This window comes from Prionailurus viverrinus, chromosome D1 (assembly GCF_022837055.1).
Source record: "Prionailurus viverrinus isolate Anna chromosome D1, UM_Priviv_1.0, whole genome shotgun sequence".
NCBI lineage: Eukaryota > Metazoa > Chordata > Mammalia > Carnivora > Felidae > Prionailurus > Prionailurus viverrinus.
This window is the reverse complement of record NC_062570.1, coordinates 82,875,964-82,898,034: the sequence shown is the minus strand read 5'-3', so window position 1 is coordinate 82,898,034 and position 22,071 is coordinate 82,875,964. Positions and strand designations below refer to the sequence as shown.

At 34.5% G+C, this 22,071-nt stretch overlaps 1 protein-coding gene across 4 annotated transcripts in view; it reads left to right on the top strand.

The window, feature by feature from the left end:
* The window catches only part of KIF18A (kinesin family member 18A), an 82,407-nt gene extending 61,166 nt beyond the window's left edge, over positions 1-21,241 (top strand). For 3 of the 4 annotated variants that reach the window (XM_047824120.1, XM_047824118.1, XM_047824119.1), the window contains 4 exons: positions 9,881-10,319; positions 11,106-11,213; positions 16,869-16,978; positions 20,587-21,241. In XM_047824120.1, the coding sequence (XP_047680076.1) occupies positions 9,881-10,319; positions 11,106-11,213; positions 16,869-16,978; positions 20,587-20,669 (740 nt within the window). In that variant the 3' untranslated portion in view covers positions 20,670-21,241. Of the gene's footprint in view, positions 1-9,880; positions 10,320-11,105; positions 11,214-12,042; positions 12,290-16,868; positions 16,979-20,586 lie in introns of those variants that run through there. The other variant, XM_047824121.1, reaches the window with a different exon arrangement.
* The last annotated feature ends 830 nt before the right edge of the window (positions 21,242-22,071 follow it).

The window sequence follows — 22,071 nt, the reverse complement described above, 5'->3', positions numbered from 1 at the left end:
AAAGATAGGTATAAGAAATCCAATAACTAAAGCTGGAGATCTTTAAGACACTTAGAATATCTGAAGACAAACTGATTAAATCCTTGTTCTTACACAAAGTATGTCTTCTTTCTTAGAGATTTTGCTATCCTAAATGTTATTTTTATTTCTGCTATTGTTCTCTATATATTTTTGGTATATCAACATTACATCTGCTGGCATTCAGATTACACAGGCAGTTCCCTGAAGAAAAGGAATTTTCCTTCATTCTGGAACTCATGACTTTAAATCTATTTTATCCATTTCTCACCATATTGAATGATTTATTTCTGATAATTGAGTCACATTTTTATTAGCCCTTTTTAAATTTTTCCAGGTAGGAAGTTGTTCTCCCTTGCTTTTTGTTATATGCCAGAGAAAACATGACATGGGGAGGGAGGTTGGTGGTAAGCCTCTAGAGAGTAGGGCTAAGTAAAGATCTTTCCCACCTTCCCTAGGCCTAGAACATTCATATGCTCTTCTTTTTGCCCATTCCTTTCATATTATTTTTTTACATGTTTCAGTTAGACTTTTGAATGTAAAACTTCACAGCTTTGGCTAGCTTGACCCCACTTGGGGTCCACAGATTTTGAGTAAAGCCTTCCCAGAACAAGCAAGATACATATTTTGGCCTGCTTTTCCCTTTATAGCTCCAAAGTCTGATTATTTTATTTTCATCAAAACTCTTACATGTGGGTGCGTAGGTGTGTTTGTCTGCCTCCCCCTCTGCTTTCTCTCCCCTCTCCACCTTCATCTGCTTTTAAAACCCAGCTTACATTTTTATAAAATAATACATACTTTTTAATATGTACATAGTGTACATAGTGCATAGGTTAGAAAGTTAACAGGTACTCTTATTTGTGGAAATATCTCTGCCATTTTGTTGCCCATTCCCAATTCTTATTCCCCTTTTAGTGGTAACTTCTGGTTTTTCCTTTTAATTTCCAAATTTCAAATTTATACTGCTAATTCCTATTTGCTTACATTTTTCCAATTTTAAATATCATCTACTAATTTTTTTTACTTTGGACCCTAAGTATTTAATACCTTTGCATGCTATATATGTTTTCTCCCCTACTCCATCTTTCCAAAAGTTTTTCAGCTTTGTAAAAATAAATCTCTAGGGTGTGTTCAAGTAAATATTGTTTCCTCTTGAGCCAAAAAAATATGTAAGTTTTCTTTCTTGTATAGCTTTATTGTTTCTGTATGTAGTACTTGCTTTTTTTCCCATCCTCTTTTTTGTTACTCTCCCTTATTTTACAGAAATACATCCTCCAATAGAGTCTTCCAGTGGGTGTGCAGGAAGTAAATTTTTTCAGATAGTGCATGTTTGGCATTATATTATCTGGTTATTTGACTAGGTATAGAATTCTAGGTTGGAAATAATTTTTCTAAGAACCATGTAGATATTGGCTCCACTGATTTCTAAATCCCAGTGTTGCTGTTAAGTGACATGCCATTTTTATTCCCCATACTTTGTGTGTGACTTTTTCCTCTAAGGAAGATTTTGGGATTTTCCCTTTATCCTTAGTTTTCTGAAATGTCACAATGATGTACGCTGGGTATTAGTCTTTTTTACTTCATTAAACTAAATAGTCTGGGCTTCTCTCTCTCTGAAAATCTTTATCTTTTCACTCTGAGAAATGTTCATATATGTATGTGTGCACATATACATACGTGTACCGCCATATAATAATATTTTTTCCTACTTCCTGCTCTGTCTTTGGACTCTTAACTAATCTGGTGTTGGATTTCCTGGGTTGAGCCTCTAATTCTTTTATTTGCCTTCTTGTATTTAACTCTTTTGGTTTGCTTGTTCTTCCTAAGAGATGTCCTCCACTTGATCTTACAGACTTTATTTTGATTTTTCGTCCCTCTCATATTTTAGATTTCTAAGAACTCTTTTTAGTAATTCAGTGTTTCTTTCCATAACATTTTGTTTCTATTTCATGAATGTAGTAATTTCTCATCCCTCTGAAGATATTAATTGTGGTTATTCTGATACAGTCTTCTATTTCTACATTGTCTATTTCCTCTCTTTTTTTTTTTTTTTCCTGCATGTAGCTCTCTATCCTGATTATCGTGTTGAAAGATATATACTCAAACATCTGGTGACCCTAGTTATATTCTGTGTATATAGTTAGGTCTTTCAGCTTTACTTTATGGTGATCTCCAAAAAAATAGTTTTGGGGAGCCTGAAAATGTGAGTACCTATGTCTTTATTGTTATGGTTTGTCTATGAAGAATTCTGATTTCCCATTTAGGAGGTGTGTAAGTCTGGCACCAGTGTATTAGAGCAGTAGGAGAAAAATCTGTGCATTCATTATTGAGAAATTACTAAAAAAACCCTAATGTAAGCTGTGCATGATGGCCCCAAGTCTCCACCTGTCCAGAGAATAAAACCTCATGTCTTTTAACAGGGTGATGAAGGAATAATCACCTGGCAGGACAGGTGATATTGATGGGGTAAGAATTTAGGGGGTCCAACTTCCTTATACAGACTTTCAATCAGTTCTGTTTTTAGCTCCACCCTGTGCCTTCAGAGTCATCCTCATGCCTCCAATTCCTGAGATTTTCTGAGGCTTCAGAGAGCTAGGTTTTTATTTGTTTTTGTCTCATTCCTTACATTACTCTTATTTTAAAAATTGTTTTTGCTATTTACAATTTTGGAGGAGCAATTATACATTTATTACAAAAGTGGTCAAATGCTTTAAGAAGAAAATAACATTCAGAATTTTTCCATCCGTAATCACTAATATTTTAATAGATTATGCATATTTCCTTCTGCTGTTTTCTTTAACTTTCCCCCACCTTTTTTGCTTGCAGAGTTTGTATGTGTATGTTTTTTGTTTTCAAAATTGAGATCATGCTGTGTGTACAATTTGTACACTACTTCATTTTTCCATATTTTCAGATAATCTATGAAACATGGCTTCAAATAATTTTGTAGTTATGAATGTCCCGTGTTTTATTTAGCCATTATTCTAATCGGTTTCATTCTCCATGTGGTAGGGACTCCATCTTGTGTGGGAGTGAAGAACATGCATCTTGATTATCAGCAGGCCTGAGTTTGTATGCCAGTTCTGCCATTCCTTTGTTCTGCCATATCTTTTTACTGATCCAGTGAGTTCCCTCAATACGTGTTATCAGTATGCTTTGCCCATAACTTGCTAATACTCAAGTAGAAATTAGGGTCCACAAATGGGGGACAAATGCGTTCCTTTTCATGGATCTAACAGCCCCAGGAGTATAGAAAAGGAACCAGAGCTCTAGGTAGTATCAGCTAGAAACTTTGCCATTTGCCCAAGATCTTCTGATCCATGTGTAGTGTGGTACCAATGCTAGGAGCAAGGCCCACAGGTTTGAGTACTTTCTGTTCCATACTCCTCTCAATATTGAGACAGCTGGGCCAGGACTGGGTTTGAGGGCCTATCAGTGCTACTACTAGTATTCATATATTACCATTTTACTGTATCCCATAGCTTTGTCTCATCCTTTCTACTTCTACTTCATCTACTCCCTCATTCCTGTTCCTAATGTAAGGGACTCCAGTAACATTCTGCCAGTGTCTTTTTTTTTTTTTTTTTTTTTTTTTTTTTTTTTTTTTTTTTAATTTTTTTTTTTTAACGTTTATTTATTTTTGGGACAGAGAGACAGAGCATGAACGGGGGAGGGGCAGAGAGAGGGAGACACAGAATCGGAAAGAGGCTCCAGGCTCTGAGCCATCAGCCCAGAGCCTGACGCGGGGCTCGAACTCACAGACCGTGAGATCGTGACCTGGCTGAAGTCGGACGCTCAACCGACTGCGCCACCCAGGCGCCCCTCTGCCAGTGTCTTTTACTCAACTCCCAGGGATAGCACTGAAGGATGAGGTGGGGGAATATTTTATCATATTCTCCTCCATGTCTTTCTTTATTCTAGTTCTAGTTACACAGTATCATCCCTAAAGTCCTCTAATGTCCTAGTGTGCAGATAATATTCTTCCCTTATCACCAACATTAAGACAAGTTTTCTCCTATTTTTATTATATGGTCATTTTAAAGGAAATGTGGAAGGAAAGCTAGATGCCTCTACTCAGATTACCATCTTGGTTAAAATTGATTGTCTTTTGCAAAGTTAACCTTCATGTCCCTTCTTGTACCATGGATGCTTCTAAAACAACACGTACAAGGTGAAGCCAACCAAGTTCTGGTTCTTCCAGCGAGAAATTCTTCCAAGTATTTGATGCCTTTCTGTCTTCCCTCCCTATCAAAAACAAAAGGTCCTGATATCATGTATATCATATATTATTTGATCAAAATGCATTCATTATGGGACCACATTTGCATTTTGAAGCTTCACTAAATACGCATTAAAATGCAGTGGCTCCTTTTCAAGGAATTGAATGCAACAATCAATCAACAAGGTATTGGGGGTAGAGCAGTCAGTCCTTGTATCTGAAATCATAGTAGGTCTATGCCTAGAACTGAAGATAAATCTGTTTCAATTGTTAGAGGGTGTCTAGAGATGAATTTGCAGAGAAAGTAGAGTGCCTGACCTAAAAAAGGATACTCTTTCTGTATCATTCTGTTCACTTAAATCTTTCCCTCCCTTTGTATAAATTCCTAGGAGCCAAAGTCCATTTTCAGTAATTGTCTTTCTGCCACCCTTTTCTAGAACCATTTCCTACTGAACCTCTCTCCTCTCTCCTGTTCTTTCCTTTTCCTTACCCAAGCATGATAATAACAGCCATCATCTCTGAATAAGAAGGTATATCCTCAAACCCCAAAAAGTATCTGCTGCCTCAGGTCCATGAGCATCCAAACTAGACAGGGAAGGAAGCAGATTCCCAGACACCTGCATTTACTTGAATCAGAGTTCCTCAGTAGAGGACAGGACCTCAAATGTGATAAGTGGGAGTGGGGGGAGGAAGCTGTCAGTAACAATGAGGATGCCAAATTTGAAGGAATGACATTTAGGACCTTTTGAACTTTTCTGTAATTGCTCACATAGAAATGGCTCATGGTTTCACTGAAAGTTGTCAATTTTGTTGATTAAATTATATGAAATACTGCTCCTTTGTGTGAAGTCCTTATCTTTGGTCCTGATTATTGGGCAGCTAGTCACATGTATGTATGTCATTGAAAATGTTCTGAATTTACTTTATATAATTTTAATCTGGTCATTTGATTACAACACCCTTCCCACATCCAATCATACTGCTACCAGTCTAGTCCAGGCTCTCATTTTTTGCCTGAGCTGTAGCAATAGCTATGTTACTGATTTCTCTGTTTCCTCTCTCACCCATTCATATTGTTACCTACACATTAAACAAGGCAATCTTTTTTTAAAACATAAATCATATCACCTCATATCCATGTTTAAAATAATCCTCCACAGATAGCCCTTTGCACTTAGAATATCTCATTTTATCTCATTCATAAGCCCTAACATTGGCTGGCGCCCCTTTTGAACTCTCTGGCCTCTTCTTATTTCTGTTTTCCCTCTGACTCACTACACTTCAATCACATTAGTCTTCTTTCTTTTCCTTGAGCTCAACAAATTTATTGTTGCCATCGGGTCTTTGCACTTGCTATTTCCTCTGCTTCTTTCCCAGATCTTCGAAGGGCTGGCTCCTTCACAGCCGTTCACGTCGCATCCCATCTCCCATCTTTAGAATCACCTTCCCTGGCCATCTAATTAACACCCTTCCTATCTCCCATCGCTCTCTATTACATTTCTATGTTTTATTGAATTTAAATGAATTTGTCATGATTATCTTAATTAAGATAATTTACTTTTCTCCCCAGAAACGTAAGTTATTAAATGTCTTGTTTACTGCTAGATTCTCAAAACCTAAAAAAGGTCTGGAACATGGTGGGTGCTTAATACTGGGTGGATGAACAAATAGTGACTTCTCTTTATGCGGATACAGTCCTCTTAATTGTTTCTCTTGTACCAAAGCTGACGAAAACTTTTTTTTTCCTTTTGTAATTAAAATAAACATTGATACTAGATTGGAAATAATAGTAGTGACTTCTTTTAGGTGTCTTGACATGGTTACTGTTATTATCTGGAAATGAATTTCAACATATTCATTTATATCCCATGGATCATAATTGTTTCAGAGCAGTAGAAATGCAGTATACTTACAATGTGTTGAAGAGCTAGAGTCCCAAAACTGCTATTTCTAGACCATAAGATACATTGCTACCTACTGCCTCCTATACTCAAATATATGATGATGCCAGTTGGTTTGGGGGATGGAAATGCCCAGGAGAGAAGACATGCTGTCCTTCCAAGGCGCCAGCAATCATTTTTATCCCACTTTTTAAGAGCCTATAACAATGCATTTTTAATTTGCTATCCTCTCCTGTGTGACACCATGTTCCTGAGGTATTTTATTGACTATTATCATCTGTTAGAGTCCCTTGTTCTGCAAGTCTGTAACTGCATGATTCCTTTTCTCATTTTATGAAGCTTTTTTTAAAGGAATTATAATCTGCCTCCAGGTTCCTTCTTTATCATTTCCACTCTGTAGGCCCAAGAATTACAGAATCTTGTTAGATAGTATTTTCCCAGTCTGAATCAGGGGAAACTACAACTGCCCCAAGCCTTGTCTTCTGGAAAGTTACTGTACATCCTCTAATGGAAAAGTACAGCAAATCTCTTTTATAGACATAGACCTAGCATACCCAATGGTTCTTAAAGCCTATTAAAATGTACAGTGTCCCTAACCTAACAAGTCTCCAGTTTGCCATGCCCACTTAATATACTTCACTTTATCGCCTAAAGGAGAATAATTGTTTATCATATAATTGTATTTATATATTTTGGAAATCATATTCAAAGTCAAATGTCAGTTTACTGTGTTCTTTTAGTTTTCATGGATTAAATGGAGACATAATCTCTTTATCAAGTAACAGTAGATTGACTGTTGAATTTCTATGTAAGCCTCTAAATCTTGTTTTTAGTCTGGTTATCTCCTGTGCCTTTCTGAGCTACTAGTCAGCCTAAGTAGTCCTGAAATGACCATCTGTTTTCTGCTCCCTTTTTATTATTGTATGTATTTAATAATTGAAAGGATAAATATAAAAGAACCCTCTGGATTTGTGTTTTGCATGTATGTTGTAGGCTTGTAGCATCTCTTCTTCCAGGCACAGGAAAACCATGGTATGTGAATCTACATTAACTACCACATCTCCATGTTTCTCCTTGAAGTTATCATATCTTTCTTTCCAAGAGAGCAGAATTATGGCTAAAGATGTGTCATAATGACATTGCTGTTGATTTCACTGACAAACTGTTAGTCTGATGGTATCAAAATTTGATGTTGGGTGTATGTTTAAATTATCCCAGAGAACAGGTGGATATTTCTTCAGTGTCTTATGGAAGACCCCTGTTTTCATGTTCTTTACAAGCAGTAGGGTGAAAGTGGTCCACCATCATGGGAATTTGCCCAGTGCCACTCCAGAGATTATCCCTTTCTAGATACTATGTACAAGAAAAATAGTGACTCTGGATAATCCTTATCTCTTGAGATTTCATGTTCCATTGTGTTTTAAGTTTTACAATATTGTTATGAAGCCTGCATTTTTAAAGAACACTTAGTTGTGTATGCTTTACCAACACTTTTGGTTTATATTACAGTTTACTATCAGCTTTGGTAAACTGGATATCTGATAAACTAAAAATGAGACATTGTTTGAAATGTGTTCTTTTTGTGATAACTGTGTATAAGGTATTAATGGAAAGTAAATTATAACTTTCTCTGTAAAAGTAGTAGTGCTAACAGTTGAATCATATTTACATATCTAGAGCCTTTCTTTGAACATTAAGTATTTTATAGATCTTACCTAATCCTAGAAAACTCCCTGTACATGAAGGTAGTATTCTCCCCCACCACCGGCCTTTTTTAGGGGGTATTAATGCCCACACTGCTTAAGTGAGTTGCCCAAGGTCACTCAGTGAGTTGTTGCTGAAGCCAGAAATAGAATCCAAGTCTCCTGACTCCCAATTCAGCTCTCTATCCTCGATATAGTTTTCTATCCTCTATATACCCCTGCTGCCTCTCATGGGAAAAGAAGTTAATCTTCCAGCTATTAATAGCCACCAAATTGGTGGTAGCAGCACAGTGGAGAAAAGTAACTGTCTTTACACTGCAGCATTAGTATAAAAATATCTGGTAATGGAAAATTTGACAAATGTCATGTTAAAGGGAGTGGAAAATTATTTTAAGATCTGATCTCATTTATCTAGTTCTCAGAAAAGTAAAATTCCTTAGTAGAACAGGGATCATATTTTTCTTCCTGTTTTTAAATTGTCTTTCCTAGAGGGTAATTGTCAACCTAGCCATAGCAGAGCCTATTGTCAACTAACATAGTAAGAATAATGCATGTACTGATTATTATAAGTGATTATTATAAGTGTATTTTCTAACTGGGTTGAAAGCTTGAATTGCTTTATTGAAATATGTAACACTTATGCAGCTTTCAGTGTTATTTAAGTTAGTATTATATCATAAAGCAAATGTAGCATTAGTTGGGAATCTTACTGCATGATTTGAAAACATGGGCAGAAATACACATTGTAGTTTCCTGACAATATACCTCCAGCAAAGTTGCTTCATGTCAGGCACCTGAAGTTCACCGTGAATGAAACTGGCAAAGCAGCGGAAAGTTAATTAAGAAAGACAAGATTAGCACACTGGAGCTGATGAAGTGTATTGTTATGTATTCAATCAATTCATTATTCTATATATTTTAAAAAGGTATTTGAGAGGTAAATATTAAGCCTGTCTAGATTGTGGGAATTCAAACTTAAGTTCAAACAAAACAATTTGTCTCTTAATTTTGGAACAAGAAACAGGAATTTCCTTAGTAATAATCTCTGGATATCATGTTTCTGTTTAAAGATCACTAAAAGCCTTTAGTCAGAAGAATGACATCAACATTATGTTTCAAGTTTAAGTGTAAGAGAGAAAGGATTGGTGGAGGTTTGAAAATGCAAGGAAACAGTAAGAGTTAGTTATTTGGGACCCAGGTGACTGAGAAAGTAGTGGCGAGAGGATAATTACAAGAGTGTAGAATAAGACTAGAGGTCAAGTACAGATCTTTAGGGAAATATATACGTTTACTGGATGAAGTAAAAAAAGGTAATAGATGTTGGAGAGGGAAATCATTTTGAAAAGCTACAGAAGTTGTAGGATAGAGCTAAGAAAAGTTCATTAAACTTGATGACCTCTTGACATTTAGGAGACTTACTTGTACAGAGTGATAAGGAAGGGCATGTAAGAGTATTCTGACCTCTTCAAATTATGTTCATTTATCTTAAGGTACTAATCTAATTTTCAAAAACTGATGAATGATGTATGGTATAGGAAACAAATGATCAGAACGCTTTATTAACCACCATATCTGAGATAGTAACAGATTTAATTCTTTCATTCACTTGGGATTTTATCGGTTATTGCCATTCTTGTTAATTTAGACTAGACTGACACCCAATTAAAAAATAACTGGTGATATTTTATAATCTCTAAGTTATTAAGTTATTAATCTCTGTGTGTACGATTATTGAGTACTTTTTTGTTATCTTAAACGTAAATCAAACATAAAATCTAAATTCTGCTATCTCTAAGAATTAGGGTTGGTATTAGCCATTTATTAATTTTCTGTTCCAGAATCTCTTTATAATGAGTTCATTAACATTATTTAAAGTTATTAGCAATAAACTATGTTTTTTCTTTCCAACTTTCTTTTAAATTTTAATCAGTTGGCAGAAAATGTACTTTATTATTGGTGGTGATGTTGTTTAACTGGTATGGTTATTGGAAAACTATTTAGGTGACATTATTGAGCTTCTTTTTAATTTTATTGAATAGGTACATCTTCAAGTGAATCTAATCTGTTTAAAATCCTTCCACAAAAAAGAACCCGAAGAAAATTAATGCCTTCTCCCTTGAACACAAAACATCCCCAAAAGTCTACACTGTCTGAAAGTTTGCAGCTCAATGATTCTCTCAGCAAAGAACTTCAACCTATTGTGTATACGCCGGAAGACTGTAGAAAAACTCAAAATTCATCTATAGTGACCTTACTACAACCATCATCACATTCTACAAGTTTTCAGACCATCAGCTCAAATGTAAACAGTGATAATTCTCTGAAAATGTTATGTGAAGCAGGTATTCCTGTCAGCAGGAGGAAAGAATATGGGCAGGAAGATTTGGACTCTACATTTACTATATGTGAAGACACCAGGAGCTTAAAGAGTAAATTACCTGAACAAGAATCACTATCAAACAATAACATTTTACAAAGGTACAAAAAAGAGTATTTACCAGTTCTTCTTTTGTTTGTGTTTTTATTTCATTTTGTTTTGTTTACATAGTCTTTAAACCGTAGCTTTTTTTTCTTCTTAAGTTATATTTAAGGTCTATTTCATGAGTCAAGTATGCTATCTTGATTACAAAAGTCAGTGTTTTACCTTCATTAAATCTTGTTTTTATAAATATTAATCCACTAACACAATATTTTAAAGTCTTTAATTTGCTATCTTAGTTGATTGACCCTCAGTAGACTAGAAGAAACCTTAAGGTATATTTAGTTTGTCCTACCTACTCCAAAGTTAGATGATACAAGCCATCATCAGAGGATTACTGTGTTTACTTTTATTTATTAATATGTTCACTAAAGAAAATCTCACATTTTTTATTCACGTTCAGCGAACCTCAGCTTACCCTGAATCATCATATATCTAAGGTATGGCTGACTACATGTCATCCAAGCAAACAGCCTTCTCACTTCTTCTCAGTTCATGTCCTATACACTTCATCTGTTTAATCACAAGTAATCCAAATATGGGAAGAATGATACCTTCACCTTTCTATGCTGTTGGGATGCAGAAATCTCTTGAGAGCAACTCTTTCTATGAGATAAAAAAGAGAGAAGAAAACCCTAGGGCAAGCAAGAGAGGCTTTATAGTCTACAATAATATTTTTCTTTGTATATTCATACAAAATAATATTCTAATTATGAAAGTGTATGTTCATTTTTCTCCATAGTACAAATCAAAATTACTCATTTTATTTTTTATTTAATATACAGGCTTGCCTCTTCTTCATTTTCAACTAAACATTCTCTGCCTATACCAAGCATAGTACCATCCTACATGGCAATGACTGCGGCTGCCAAAAGGAAACGGAAGTTAACAAGGTACAATTAAACATAAACTGACTCAGTATTTACATAAGATCATCTTTATACTTTGTTTCCTATAGCTGCTTTTTATTTCATGTGATTAAACTGTGAATTTTTACATATTTATTTAATGTTTCTTTACTTTGGAGAAAGAGAATGTGTGTGAGCAGGGGAGGGTCAGAGAGAGAGAGAGAGGGAGACAGAATCTGAAGCAGGCTCCACATTTTCCACACAAAGTTGATATGAGGGACTTGAACTCACAAATCCGAGATCATGACCAACCTGAGCCAAAGTTGGATGCTCAACCAACTGAGCCACCCAAACGCCCCCTGTGAATTCATATTTAAACGTATATATAATTAATTGCTCTGAATGCAGCACTGGATTTATATTATCAAAAGCAGATCTTGATAAATCCCAAGTATTTCACTTGCTATTTACATAAAGTATTCTATATCTCAGATAATTAAAAATAAGTTGAAAAGTCTTCTGGCCTTCAAAAATGTCATTTAATTTTAACTTTTCTTCTGGTGACAACTTTTACTCATTTGGTATTTTTCTTTTTATACATTCATTAATTGCTTCAGTCCTAAAATATGTATTTTGATATATGACTAAAATGTAATGAGCAAAGAGACTTCTATTTCTGGCTATGACAATGTAGCTTATATCAGACCGAGCCCAGCCATCAACAAGTTATAAAAGCTGGTAAAACACAACCAACGGCTGCTCTAAAGGCACTGGAGAACAACCAATGTAGCCAAGACTTGAAGGTCTAAGATGCAGAGGAAAGGAAGACAAGCTATAGAGAGTCAAACCTTCTCTGCCTCTTTTTTCCATTTAGCATTTGCCAAGCATCAAGTGTAGAGGCCAAGCACAAAATGGAAGACTCCAGCTACCAGCAGTCTCACTGATCTAAGGAAAGAAAATAGTTCTATATGTAGCTTTTGCCCTCAAGATGTTTGCCAAGTTCTGAATTCTGTGGCATAAGAGGCCAAGAAATAAAGCCGAAAGAAGCAGAAGTATTGAGTAGAGTTTTGACATTCTCATGCAGCTGGGACACAAAAACTGTACCGGGATCCATCAAGAAGAAAAGGTGCTGTTAAACCTTCAGGATTTTATTTGAGACCCTTGAAGGCCTGTGCTGTAGGAGTAGGGCAAACTGGAGATAGACCAGTTCTTAAAAGCCTGAAACAGACCTTACAACAACTCAGTCTCTTTTTGGATCAGAGTGATCTAATTCTGTCCTGCCTGCTTGCCAGAAGAAATTAATTTCTGGAGAAGTATACCTAGAGCATATACAGGTTTTTGGTTTGTTTGTTTTACATGTTTAGCACTTAAGCAAAAATCACCAAGTATGCCAGGAGACAGGACCAAATGACTGAAAACTGAAGATCCATAAGTGATACAGATATTAAAATTATCAGGGACTTTAAAAATTTAACTGTGATTAAGTTCAACAAAACAGTGACAATTTCCAAAAGAACTGTATTGTATTAAAATGAATCAAATGAATATTCTAGAACTGAAAAATGAAAATCTACTGAATTTAAGAATAAATAAGTAATAAAAAAAATTTTTTTTAATAGATTAGACACAGCAGAAGAGAGTTTAGTGAACTGGAAGACAGATTGACAGAAAACTATCTAAACCAATGTGCAAAAGGATAAGATAGAAAATATGGAAAAGAGTGAAAAAGACATATGGGACACAATTAGATCTAACATGTGTGTATTTTGAGTCCCAGAAAGAAATGAGAAAAAGAATGGGGAAAACAGTGTTTGAGGAGATACTGGCTAATAATTCTCCCAAACTGACAAAAGATAACTAATCACAGATTCAAGAAGCACTGCAAACCACAAACAGCATTAATACTACAAGAAGCATACCTAGTTACATAGCAATAAAACAACTAAAAATCAAAGACAAGGAAAAAATCTTAAATATACTGAATTATAGGACACAAAGTCCATTTTGTAGTCTTTATATCCCACGACACTGAATGCAATGACAAGATTGTAGTAAATGGTTATATTATAAAATGACTGAATTGCTTTATCTCTTTTTCTTTGACATGTGATTATGAGGAAGAGTATAAGATCCTAAGATAGGAGAACTCTTTTTAAGTTTACTGTTTTCCACCATGAACCTCTTATCATCTGGGCTAGTGTAAACAAATTTACAAATAGTCTGTTTGTGCCACATAGAGTATTACCTCATTAGCATATTTAAGATCTGTCCTTTCCCTTCCAAAGTATAGCAGAACCTTGGAACATAGATTTAAGATTCATGGATTGATTTTTCTAGAATGTCTTTATCCATAACGTTTAAATTTCTGTATTTTGCTGTGGCACAAATTTGAATGATGCAATTTGTCTGGCTCCTGTATGAGTATCAATCATTTAATGAGTTAGCCTAGCTAACCATCATGTTTCATCCATCTTATCACTAATTTTCATTGCGTCAATTGTGTTATTCTTTCTGCTATTTAGTGTTGGAATTTTTGGTTCTTGTGGTTCTTCACTGATAGCATGCTCTTTTGTGTTAACTAAGATGTAGCAAAAGTTTATAGCTAATTATCATTTCAAAATGTTTGCATCATTATCAAAATCAAATGAGTTTTCAAGAAATGTCCAGGTATGAAAATTATATTTAGAGTGGTTTTAGATGAATTAAAGAGCTTCCACATGAGCAGCTAATATTGCGAAATAATATTAAAGGACATATGAAGAAAGTAAGATTTCTCATAGCCTATTAATTGCTCTATTACATTCCCTCTGGTACCAATAATTAGATCCTGCCATTAACTAAGGTTAAAAGAGATTAATGCTAGAAATGTACATAATTACTTTTTTTCTTTTTTAATCTTCCTTTTCCCCAATTAAGCCTACATGAGTTTGAGAGTAATAAACTCTGGTATTTTCCACTTAGCGTATTTTCCATTTTATGTACATATTTAGGTGTGTATGTGTATTCTAATGTGGTTTCTAAAAATGAAGAAGGGAAGGCTCCATATGTATAGTTATTTTAATTATTTTGTACCAGTTTTTCTCTCTGAAAAAAAAAAAAATTACAGTCCAAAAAGCACTGGATATTCTAAAAACTTATGAAACTCAACTTTTTAGTTACTGCTTAAATTGAGAATATGAAATTTTGAATCATTTCAGATTATTTAATACCACTGTAGCACACTGATTTAACTATAAATCAACCTATCAAATGTAATATATACATATGTAAAATTGTACTTATAAATTATACTAATCAGAGTTTTGGAGGTTTGTTTGCTTTGTGTTTATTTGGTTAGTTGGTTTTTTCTTTGTTTCACAATCTAGCTTAGCACCCAGAAATGAGTCTCACATTCATAATACATTTTTGGTTTGTTTTGAAAGACATCTAGGGGTGCCTGGGTGGCCCAGTTGGTTAAGCGTCCAACTCTAGATCTTGGCTCAGGTCATGATCTCACAGTTTGTGGGCTCGAGCCTGCATCAGACTCTGCATGGACAGCACAAAGCCTGCTTGGAATCCTCTCTCACTCTCTCTCTCTTTCCCTCCCCTGCTCTCTATTTCTCAAAAAAAAAAATAAACCATAATAAAATTCTGAAAGACATCTAATGAATCCAACTAGAAACTATCTCAACTGAAAGAATATGAGATGCATTATGTTAACATAATGCAGAAACATACTACTTTTATAAGGGACAGGGGTTAAATCTTTACTTTCATTAATAGTTGTAACAGTATATTTGACACATAACCAGAAGAGTTATTAAATTTCTTCTCAATATAGTCTTTAACATAATTTGAATTTTCACTCATACCAATTTTAAGTCTTTTTATTTTGTGATCCAACATAAATCTAAAATAAATTTATAACATGAATGTTAAACATTTTGTTAGTGGACTGTTTTATCTAAATCCTAAAAAACTGTTTGCAGGTATTTTACTTATATATAAATATATAACTTATTTTTTATTTCATTCCTCGAAATATAAAGATTCTTTCAGATAGATTTATTCGAAAGCCTAATTTTCAAGTAAAAACAATTTATGAGTAAAAACAGAGGTCCTAGAACCAAAGTGAAAAATTGTACCACATAATAATAAAGGTAATTTTAAGATATTGTTAGGAAAACTAACTCTTATCAAAAGTAACCCATGACATTGATCTCTATACTTGAAATAACCAAATGACCAAAAAAGAATTTTTGCCTTAGACAGCGGATACATATATTATCCAAAAAGGGTAGTTAGTACCCCAAACAGAATTATAGTAACTTAGTTTATTTAGCACCATTTAGAAATGGAGAATTTCTGCAACCAAATTTGTTTGCTTTCATAATACTAGTACTTTTTTGTTAGCATTCTGAGTAGATATAATTTATATTCTTGAACAGAGTAGGCAAAATTACATTTGGAGTACCATAATTACTTTTCTCACAGGCTCTAGAAAAATTGAGGTACATGGGTTGATTTATTTTTGCCAGCACTCAGTGTGCTCATGCCTGTTTTTCTTTCCTATCATGGTAAGTTGCCATTTCTGACCACTGTCAGTTACCATACAACTGATCCATCTTCTCCCTATTCCACAAACACACCCACATCAGTTTACTATTTGGTTAGAGCAAGCTGTTGCCATAACAGGGAAGCCCCCAAGTGTTAATGCAACCCACATTCAAATTAGTATCAACTTGTAAAATGGCATATGATATCTTTTTTAATCAGCAACTCCCTAAATTAGCTTATTTGAATCAGTATGAAGGGGGGATGTTTATCCTTCACTGGATCCCAACCCTGCCTGTTAAAATTTGATCCTCTTTGGATTAAGAAGGATTGGATTGCTATTTTTCAGGACCCAGATCAAACTCCTCTTATCCACAATCTTTCAGTTGTTTTGTTTTTTCTACTTTTAAAATCAGGAACCTACAGCTCCTTATAGTTTAAAAACCTACAGCACTGTTTTTTGCTTTACCTTGTATTATTTTGTGTATTTGTCTTATTTGTCCCCCACTCCCCATAAATTCATTATGTAAGTTTTCAGGACAGGGGTTATTAATGCCTAACTTATTTGTATATCCTGTAACATGAGGCCATAGTAGTAGGTGTTTAGTCATAATATGTCACCTCAAATTGAGTTAGAAATTTGACCCTTTAAAAATTTTTTAAGATAAAACAAATGAAAATAAGCCATTCTTTTCATTTCAGTTTCTATAATTGTAGTAATCAGAGAGAGATTCTCAGTCTATTACCATACTTCGATATAAAAACAAGGTTTCCAAAAATCTCACTTGTTTATATTCTCCAGATTAAGGTTCATGCTCCAAATGTATAATATGAACTTGGTTTTTAACCTCTTGCAGGGTGCTCTTTATCTATACACTTGGAATAATAGAGTTTGCTTATATTCTAGCAGGGCACTCTGAAAATATTTTGTTACAGACTTGTTACATATACCTACAGACATAATCTCCAACTTGAGTAAACATCATTAAAATCACTACATTTCCCTATGGGCCAAAAATGTGTTTAGTACCTCCAATTTTATGGAATTTTGCAATTTAACTGTTTTATTATTTCACTTTCTCTTTAATCTTTATTGCATGTAGAATATGTATTAGAACTTCAAATATAAAAAATGCTTTACTAAAATAAATTTTTTTTTCCCTCAAGTTCTGCATCAAATACTTCATTAACTGTGGAGGTAAATTCTGGATTTGCCAAACGTGTTCGACAAGATAATGCAAGTGATAAGCACTTACAAGAAAACAGACCAACAGCAGGTATGTCTCAGCTCTTAATTTGAGATTTAATAACATGATTGCCAAACATATGTATAGTACATTTTTTTTTACAGTGTTCTCATAAGAATCTCCTTTTATCTTACCCATTACATTTACTACATGGTAAGTGTGACTTTCCATGTTACAGATAAGAAAATTTAAGACACAAAATAGAAAACACTTACCTGAGATCACACAGATATTTCATGGTGGAGCCAGACTTCTAACTCAGTATTCTTTACACCCATACTGCAGAAGAATTAATAAATAATTTAAGTAATAATTGAAATAATTAGCTAAATGTATTATTTAATAAGTTAATGATTAACTGTATTTTACAGTTTACTTGAAATTTATTAGCTTATTATTTTTAATAATTTGGCCTCTGAATCATTAGTGTAATTATTGCCAGGCTTCAATCTGTATCTAGTTACAGTCATATTGTAAGCCACATTAGCAAGTTGCAAAAGATGCTGATGGAGACAGCTACATCTTCTCAATTGCATATGGCAGTGACATGAATCTGTAATAACAAAACCACATCTTTGGTAAAAGTAGAGGTAGTAGCACAAACCAGCATCTGGGCGTTGGTGTCCAGACCTTTGTCTCTCTGACACTGTAATTCATAAGACTTCATTTAGGAAGTATTTCTTTACTATGCACTGACTATATGCTAGGTTCTGTGACAGATAGCAAGATCTTTAAGACCCAGTTTGGTTTCTTCCCTAAAGTAACTTGTAATTATGGTGCTTGGAATTTAAAGGGGTTTCATGAGATAATGAGGGTTTCTAAGAATAACATGAAAACTTTTTTTTTTCCCCTGTCAATCCTCTTTATTAGAGTAATACAAAATCTCTCAATAGCTTTGCCGAACTGTATCGATAAACCCTTACTTTTTGTGGTAGCCAGTGGCATCTTTAAGTTCAGTGGAAATGTCTTTAATGAAAATTTTAAAAATCAAAAAAGTCCTGAAATGTAAAATTTACTACAATTAGTTGGTTAGCATGCCAAACTTAATAATGTTTAAAAATGTGTATGTGCAATTAGTATAGATATATATTGCCCCATTGGTCTCCTGAAAAATTTCCCCAGGAAATCATAATTTACAACTAAATAATTTATGATATTTCTCAAATAGAGATTTGTTTTTCCTAATATGCTTATTTCCTAAGAGTGGTATAAAAATGCATTAAATATCTCATGTATAAAGAGAGGTGAATTAAAAAATTCTACAGATGGCACAAAAACAGACACATAGACCAATGGAATAGAATAGAAACCCCAGAACTAGACCCACAAACATATGGCCAACTCATCTTTGACAAAGCAGGAAAGAACATTCAATGGAAAAAAGACAGCCTCTTTAACAAATGGTGCTGGGAGAACTGGACAGCAACATGCAGAAGGTTGAAACTAGACCACTTTCTCACACCATTCACAAAAATAAACTCAAAATGGATAAAGGACCTAAATGTGAGACAGGAAACCATCAAAACCTTAGAGGAGAAAGCAGGAAAAGACCTCTCTGACCTCAGCCGTAGCAATCTCTTACTTGACACATCCCCAAAGGCAAGGGAATTAAAAGCAAAAGTGAATTACTGGGACCTTATGAAGATAAAAAGCTTCTGCACAGCAAAGGAAACAACCAACAAAACTAAAAGGCAACCAACGGAATGGGAAAAGATATTCGCAAATGACATATCGGACAAAGGGCTAGTATCCAAAATCTATAAAGAGCTCACCAAACTCCACACCCAAAAAACAAATAACCCAGTGAAGAAATGGGCAGAAAACATGAATAGACACTTTTCTAAAGAAGACATCCGGATGGCCAACAGGCACATGAAAAGATGTTCAGCGTCGCTCCTTATCAGGGAAATACAAATCAAAACCACACTCAGGTATCACCTCACGCCAGTCAGAGTGGCTGAAATGAACAAATCAGGAGACTATAGATGCTGGAGAGGATGTGGAGAAACGGGAACCCTCTTGCACTGTTGGTGGGAATGCAAAGTGGTGCAGCCGCTCTGGAAAGCAGTGTGGAGGTTCCTCAGAAAATTAAAAATAGACCTACCCTATGACCCAGCAATAGCACTGCTAGGAATTTATCCAAGGGATACAGGAGTACTGATGCATAGGGCCACTTGTACCCCAATGTTCATAGCAGCACTCTCAACAATAGCCAAATTATGGAAAGAGCCTAAATGTCCATCAACTGATGAATGGATAAAGAAATTGTGGTTTATATACACAATGGAGTACTACGTGGCAATGAGAAAAAATGAAATATGGCCTTTTGTAGCAACGTGGATGGAACTGGAGAGTGTGATGCTAAGTGAAATAAGCCATACAGAGAAAGACAGATACCATATGGTTTCACTCTTATGTGGATCCTGAGAAACTTAACAGAAACCCATGGGGGAGGGGAAGGAAAAAAAAAAAAAGAGGTTAGAGTGGGAGAGAGCCAAAGCATAAGAGACTGTTAAAAACTGAGAACAAACTGAGGGTTGATGGGGGGTGGGAGGGAGGAGAGGGTGGGTGATGGGTATTGAGGAGGGCACCTTTTGGGATGAGCACTGGGTGTTGTATGGAAACCAATTTGTCAATAAATTTTATATATTAAAAAAAAAAAAGAAAAGAAAAAAAAATTCTACAGAGAAGAATGTAGGAGTTGATACTAAACTGCAGTGCTTGCCAGAGCAAAGAGGAGCTAAAGCTAAGTTAAAAGATTATGTGTTATTAAGGATAATGGAGTACTTAGAAAGAAGTATTGGTTTAAGGGGCAGTAATAGTTTATGTGTATTAGGATAGCCAAGTGAAAATGCCCAAATACACATGAGAAATTACTAGAAAAGTAAGAGAGAACTAGAGCTGCCTTTCCTAGAATATGTTTATCTGAGTTTTCCAACTAACAATGTACAAATAAAAAAACAAAGGAACATCAGTGGGAAAGAAGGTAACTGCTATTTACTGAGAAATAAGAGTGTCAAGAGACTACGTGCCCCTGAAACTAAAACCTAATGTGACCAGGAAAATGGATAAGAGATTAGGCTGATCCGTAAAGAAGTCAGTGGCACTGTTTTTAACGGCTTGGTTGAGCAGTCATGGTGAAGGCTTATGAAGAACCAGAGGAATGGACATTTGAGAGGTGGCAGGAAAAGGAATAAGGGCTATGGGATCAGGATTAGCACTTAGGGAAGTACTAGATGCAAATTATACTCTTAAATAGGAAAAATATGAAAGTTTAAAAGTCTTAGGGAAGTAATCCCAAAGAACGAGGGGAAAAAATGATGCAAAAAAGAAAGAGAGCAATGCTTGTAGAATAGTTGAAAAAGAACAAAAGTAAATGTAGTGGTTTATTCAGTGATATTACTTGATACCTGTCAAACTCAGTTGACAACTGATTTCCTATTTTTAAATGAATGTTGTTAATGTTTCTTTCATGTCATGTTTTAAATCATGTTAGTTAACAACTATGAATTTTAAAAATAAATTTTTCTTATTTGGTTATAATTTTTAACAAATTTTTATACGTTGAATGAAAAGTGAAAATTATTTTTGAATGATACTTTTACCATATTTATATGTCTTTTTTTTTTCCTTTCTAGACTATAAAAGAAACATCCATAAAGTAAAGGCAAACATGGTTAGAAAATTTGGAAGAAGTATTTCAAAAGGAAGTCTAAGATAAGTCACTTCAAAATCAAGGAAAACGAAATTGACACGTCTCCTTTTAAAAAGATTTGTTGCCAGTGCCCTTTCAGGAACTTATTTAAAACCTTTGAAAGAAGACCATCTTAAATAAAGCTCAGTTTACCCTAATTACTTTAACAAGCAGAAGATGAAGTTCTTTCTGTTTTATTCTTTTGTATTCTAAGCAAATATGAAATTTCAACAGAAAAAGTTATGGTTTAATAAAGTTACTAACATATTTGTTACCCTTTGAGATCCCTAAGTCAGCATGGTGGCAGATCAGTGTTACTATGCTACAAGTTGATTAGGACATTTTAGAAAATAATAGTGAGTTACATTATCCTTACTGTTTGTTTTAAAATGAGAATTTAGAAGTGATAAAATTATGGCACAGGATATGTTTGGTCTTACATTATTTTAATCACATGTGACTTTACTTTCCAAAAATACTTTGATGTACAAATGTACATATGTGTGCCCATAAAGTTGTAAAGATTATTTAAGTAGTCTTCATGAATAAAATACTAATATTGTTCCTTGCTACTCGGTATATTAAAGATGTAGATTTTACAATGTTGGCTTTTCTGTCTTATTACCACCCCTTACACACTTTAAACTATCATTTTGTGTAACATGTGAATTTTGTAGATTTGTATTTCAATTTAGATCAAGGTATATGGCAGTAGCACCAAGTCTGAAAATAATCCATAGATTCCTTAATGATAGTAAGACAATGTTTTTAATCATTCCTTCTCCTATAGGAAATATATGGAGCTGCAATTAATCATATTGTTCACTTGCCGTGTTTGACCTGTTCATCTTCTGAGTGCAACAAATATTTGATCAAGCACATTTTTAATTTTATGTGGCCTGGGAACTGTTCCACCAGAACAAACAACCACTTAACAACCAGTTGAAACATCTTAGGACCTTTAATTTAGTCATGTTTTTCAACTTAAAATCTGGTGGGAGAGTATGAGATGGAATAATAATCTTTCAGGTTCCTCCCAACTCTGGGTCTGCAATTCCATATTTATAAATGTGCACACAGGATCTGTCATAGCAAGAGCCACCCATGCAATTTCTTTGGGGTCCCTTTGACATTAAGCCTTTAGTTGTGTTGCCTATTTACCAGTCACTTTCGCCTGTTTTCCTTTCCATCTGTCTTAGGAAATTATGTGTTTCAAAAAAAAAAACACATCCTTTTACTAGGTAATGATGAATAGCTAGCAGGATTCAGTGACCACACCTCATGGTCCACCTCATACCATAAGATGTGAGTGATTATTTTTTCCCCCATCTCCCCTCCTCCCCACTCTGGCAACCACTAGTTTGTTCTCTGTATTTATGAGTCTATTTCTGCTTTGTTTGTTTGTTCGTTTGTTTTCTTTTATAGATTC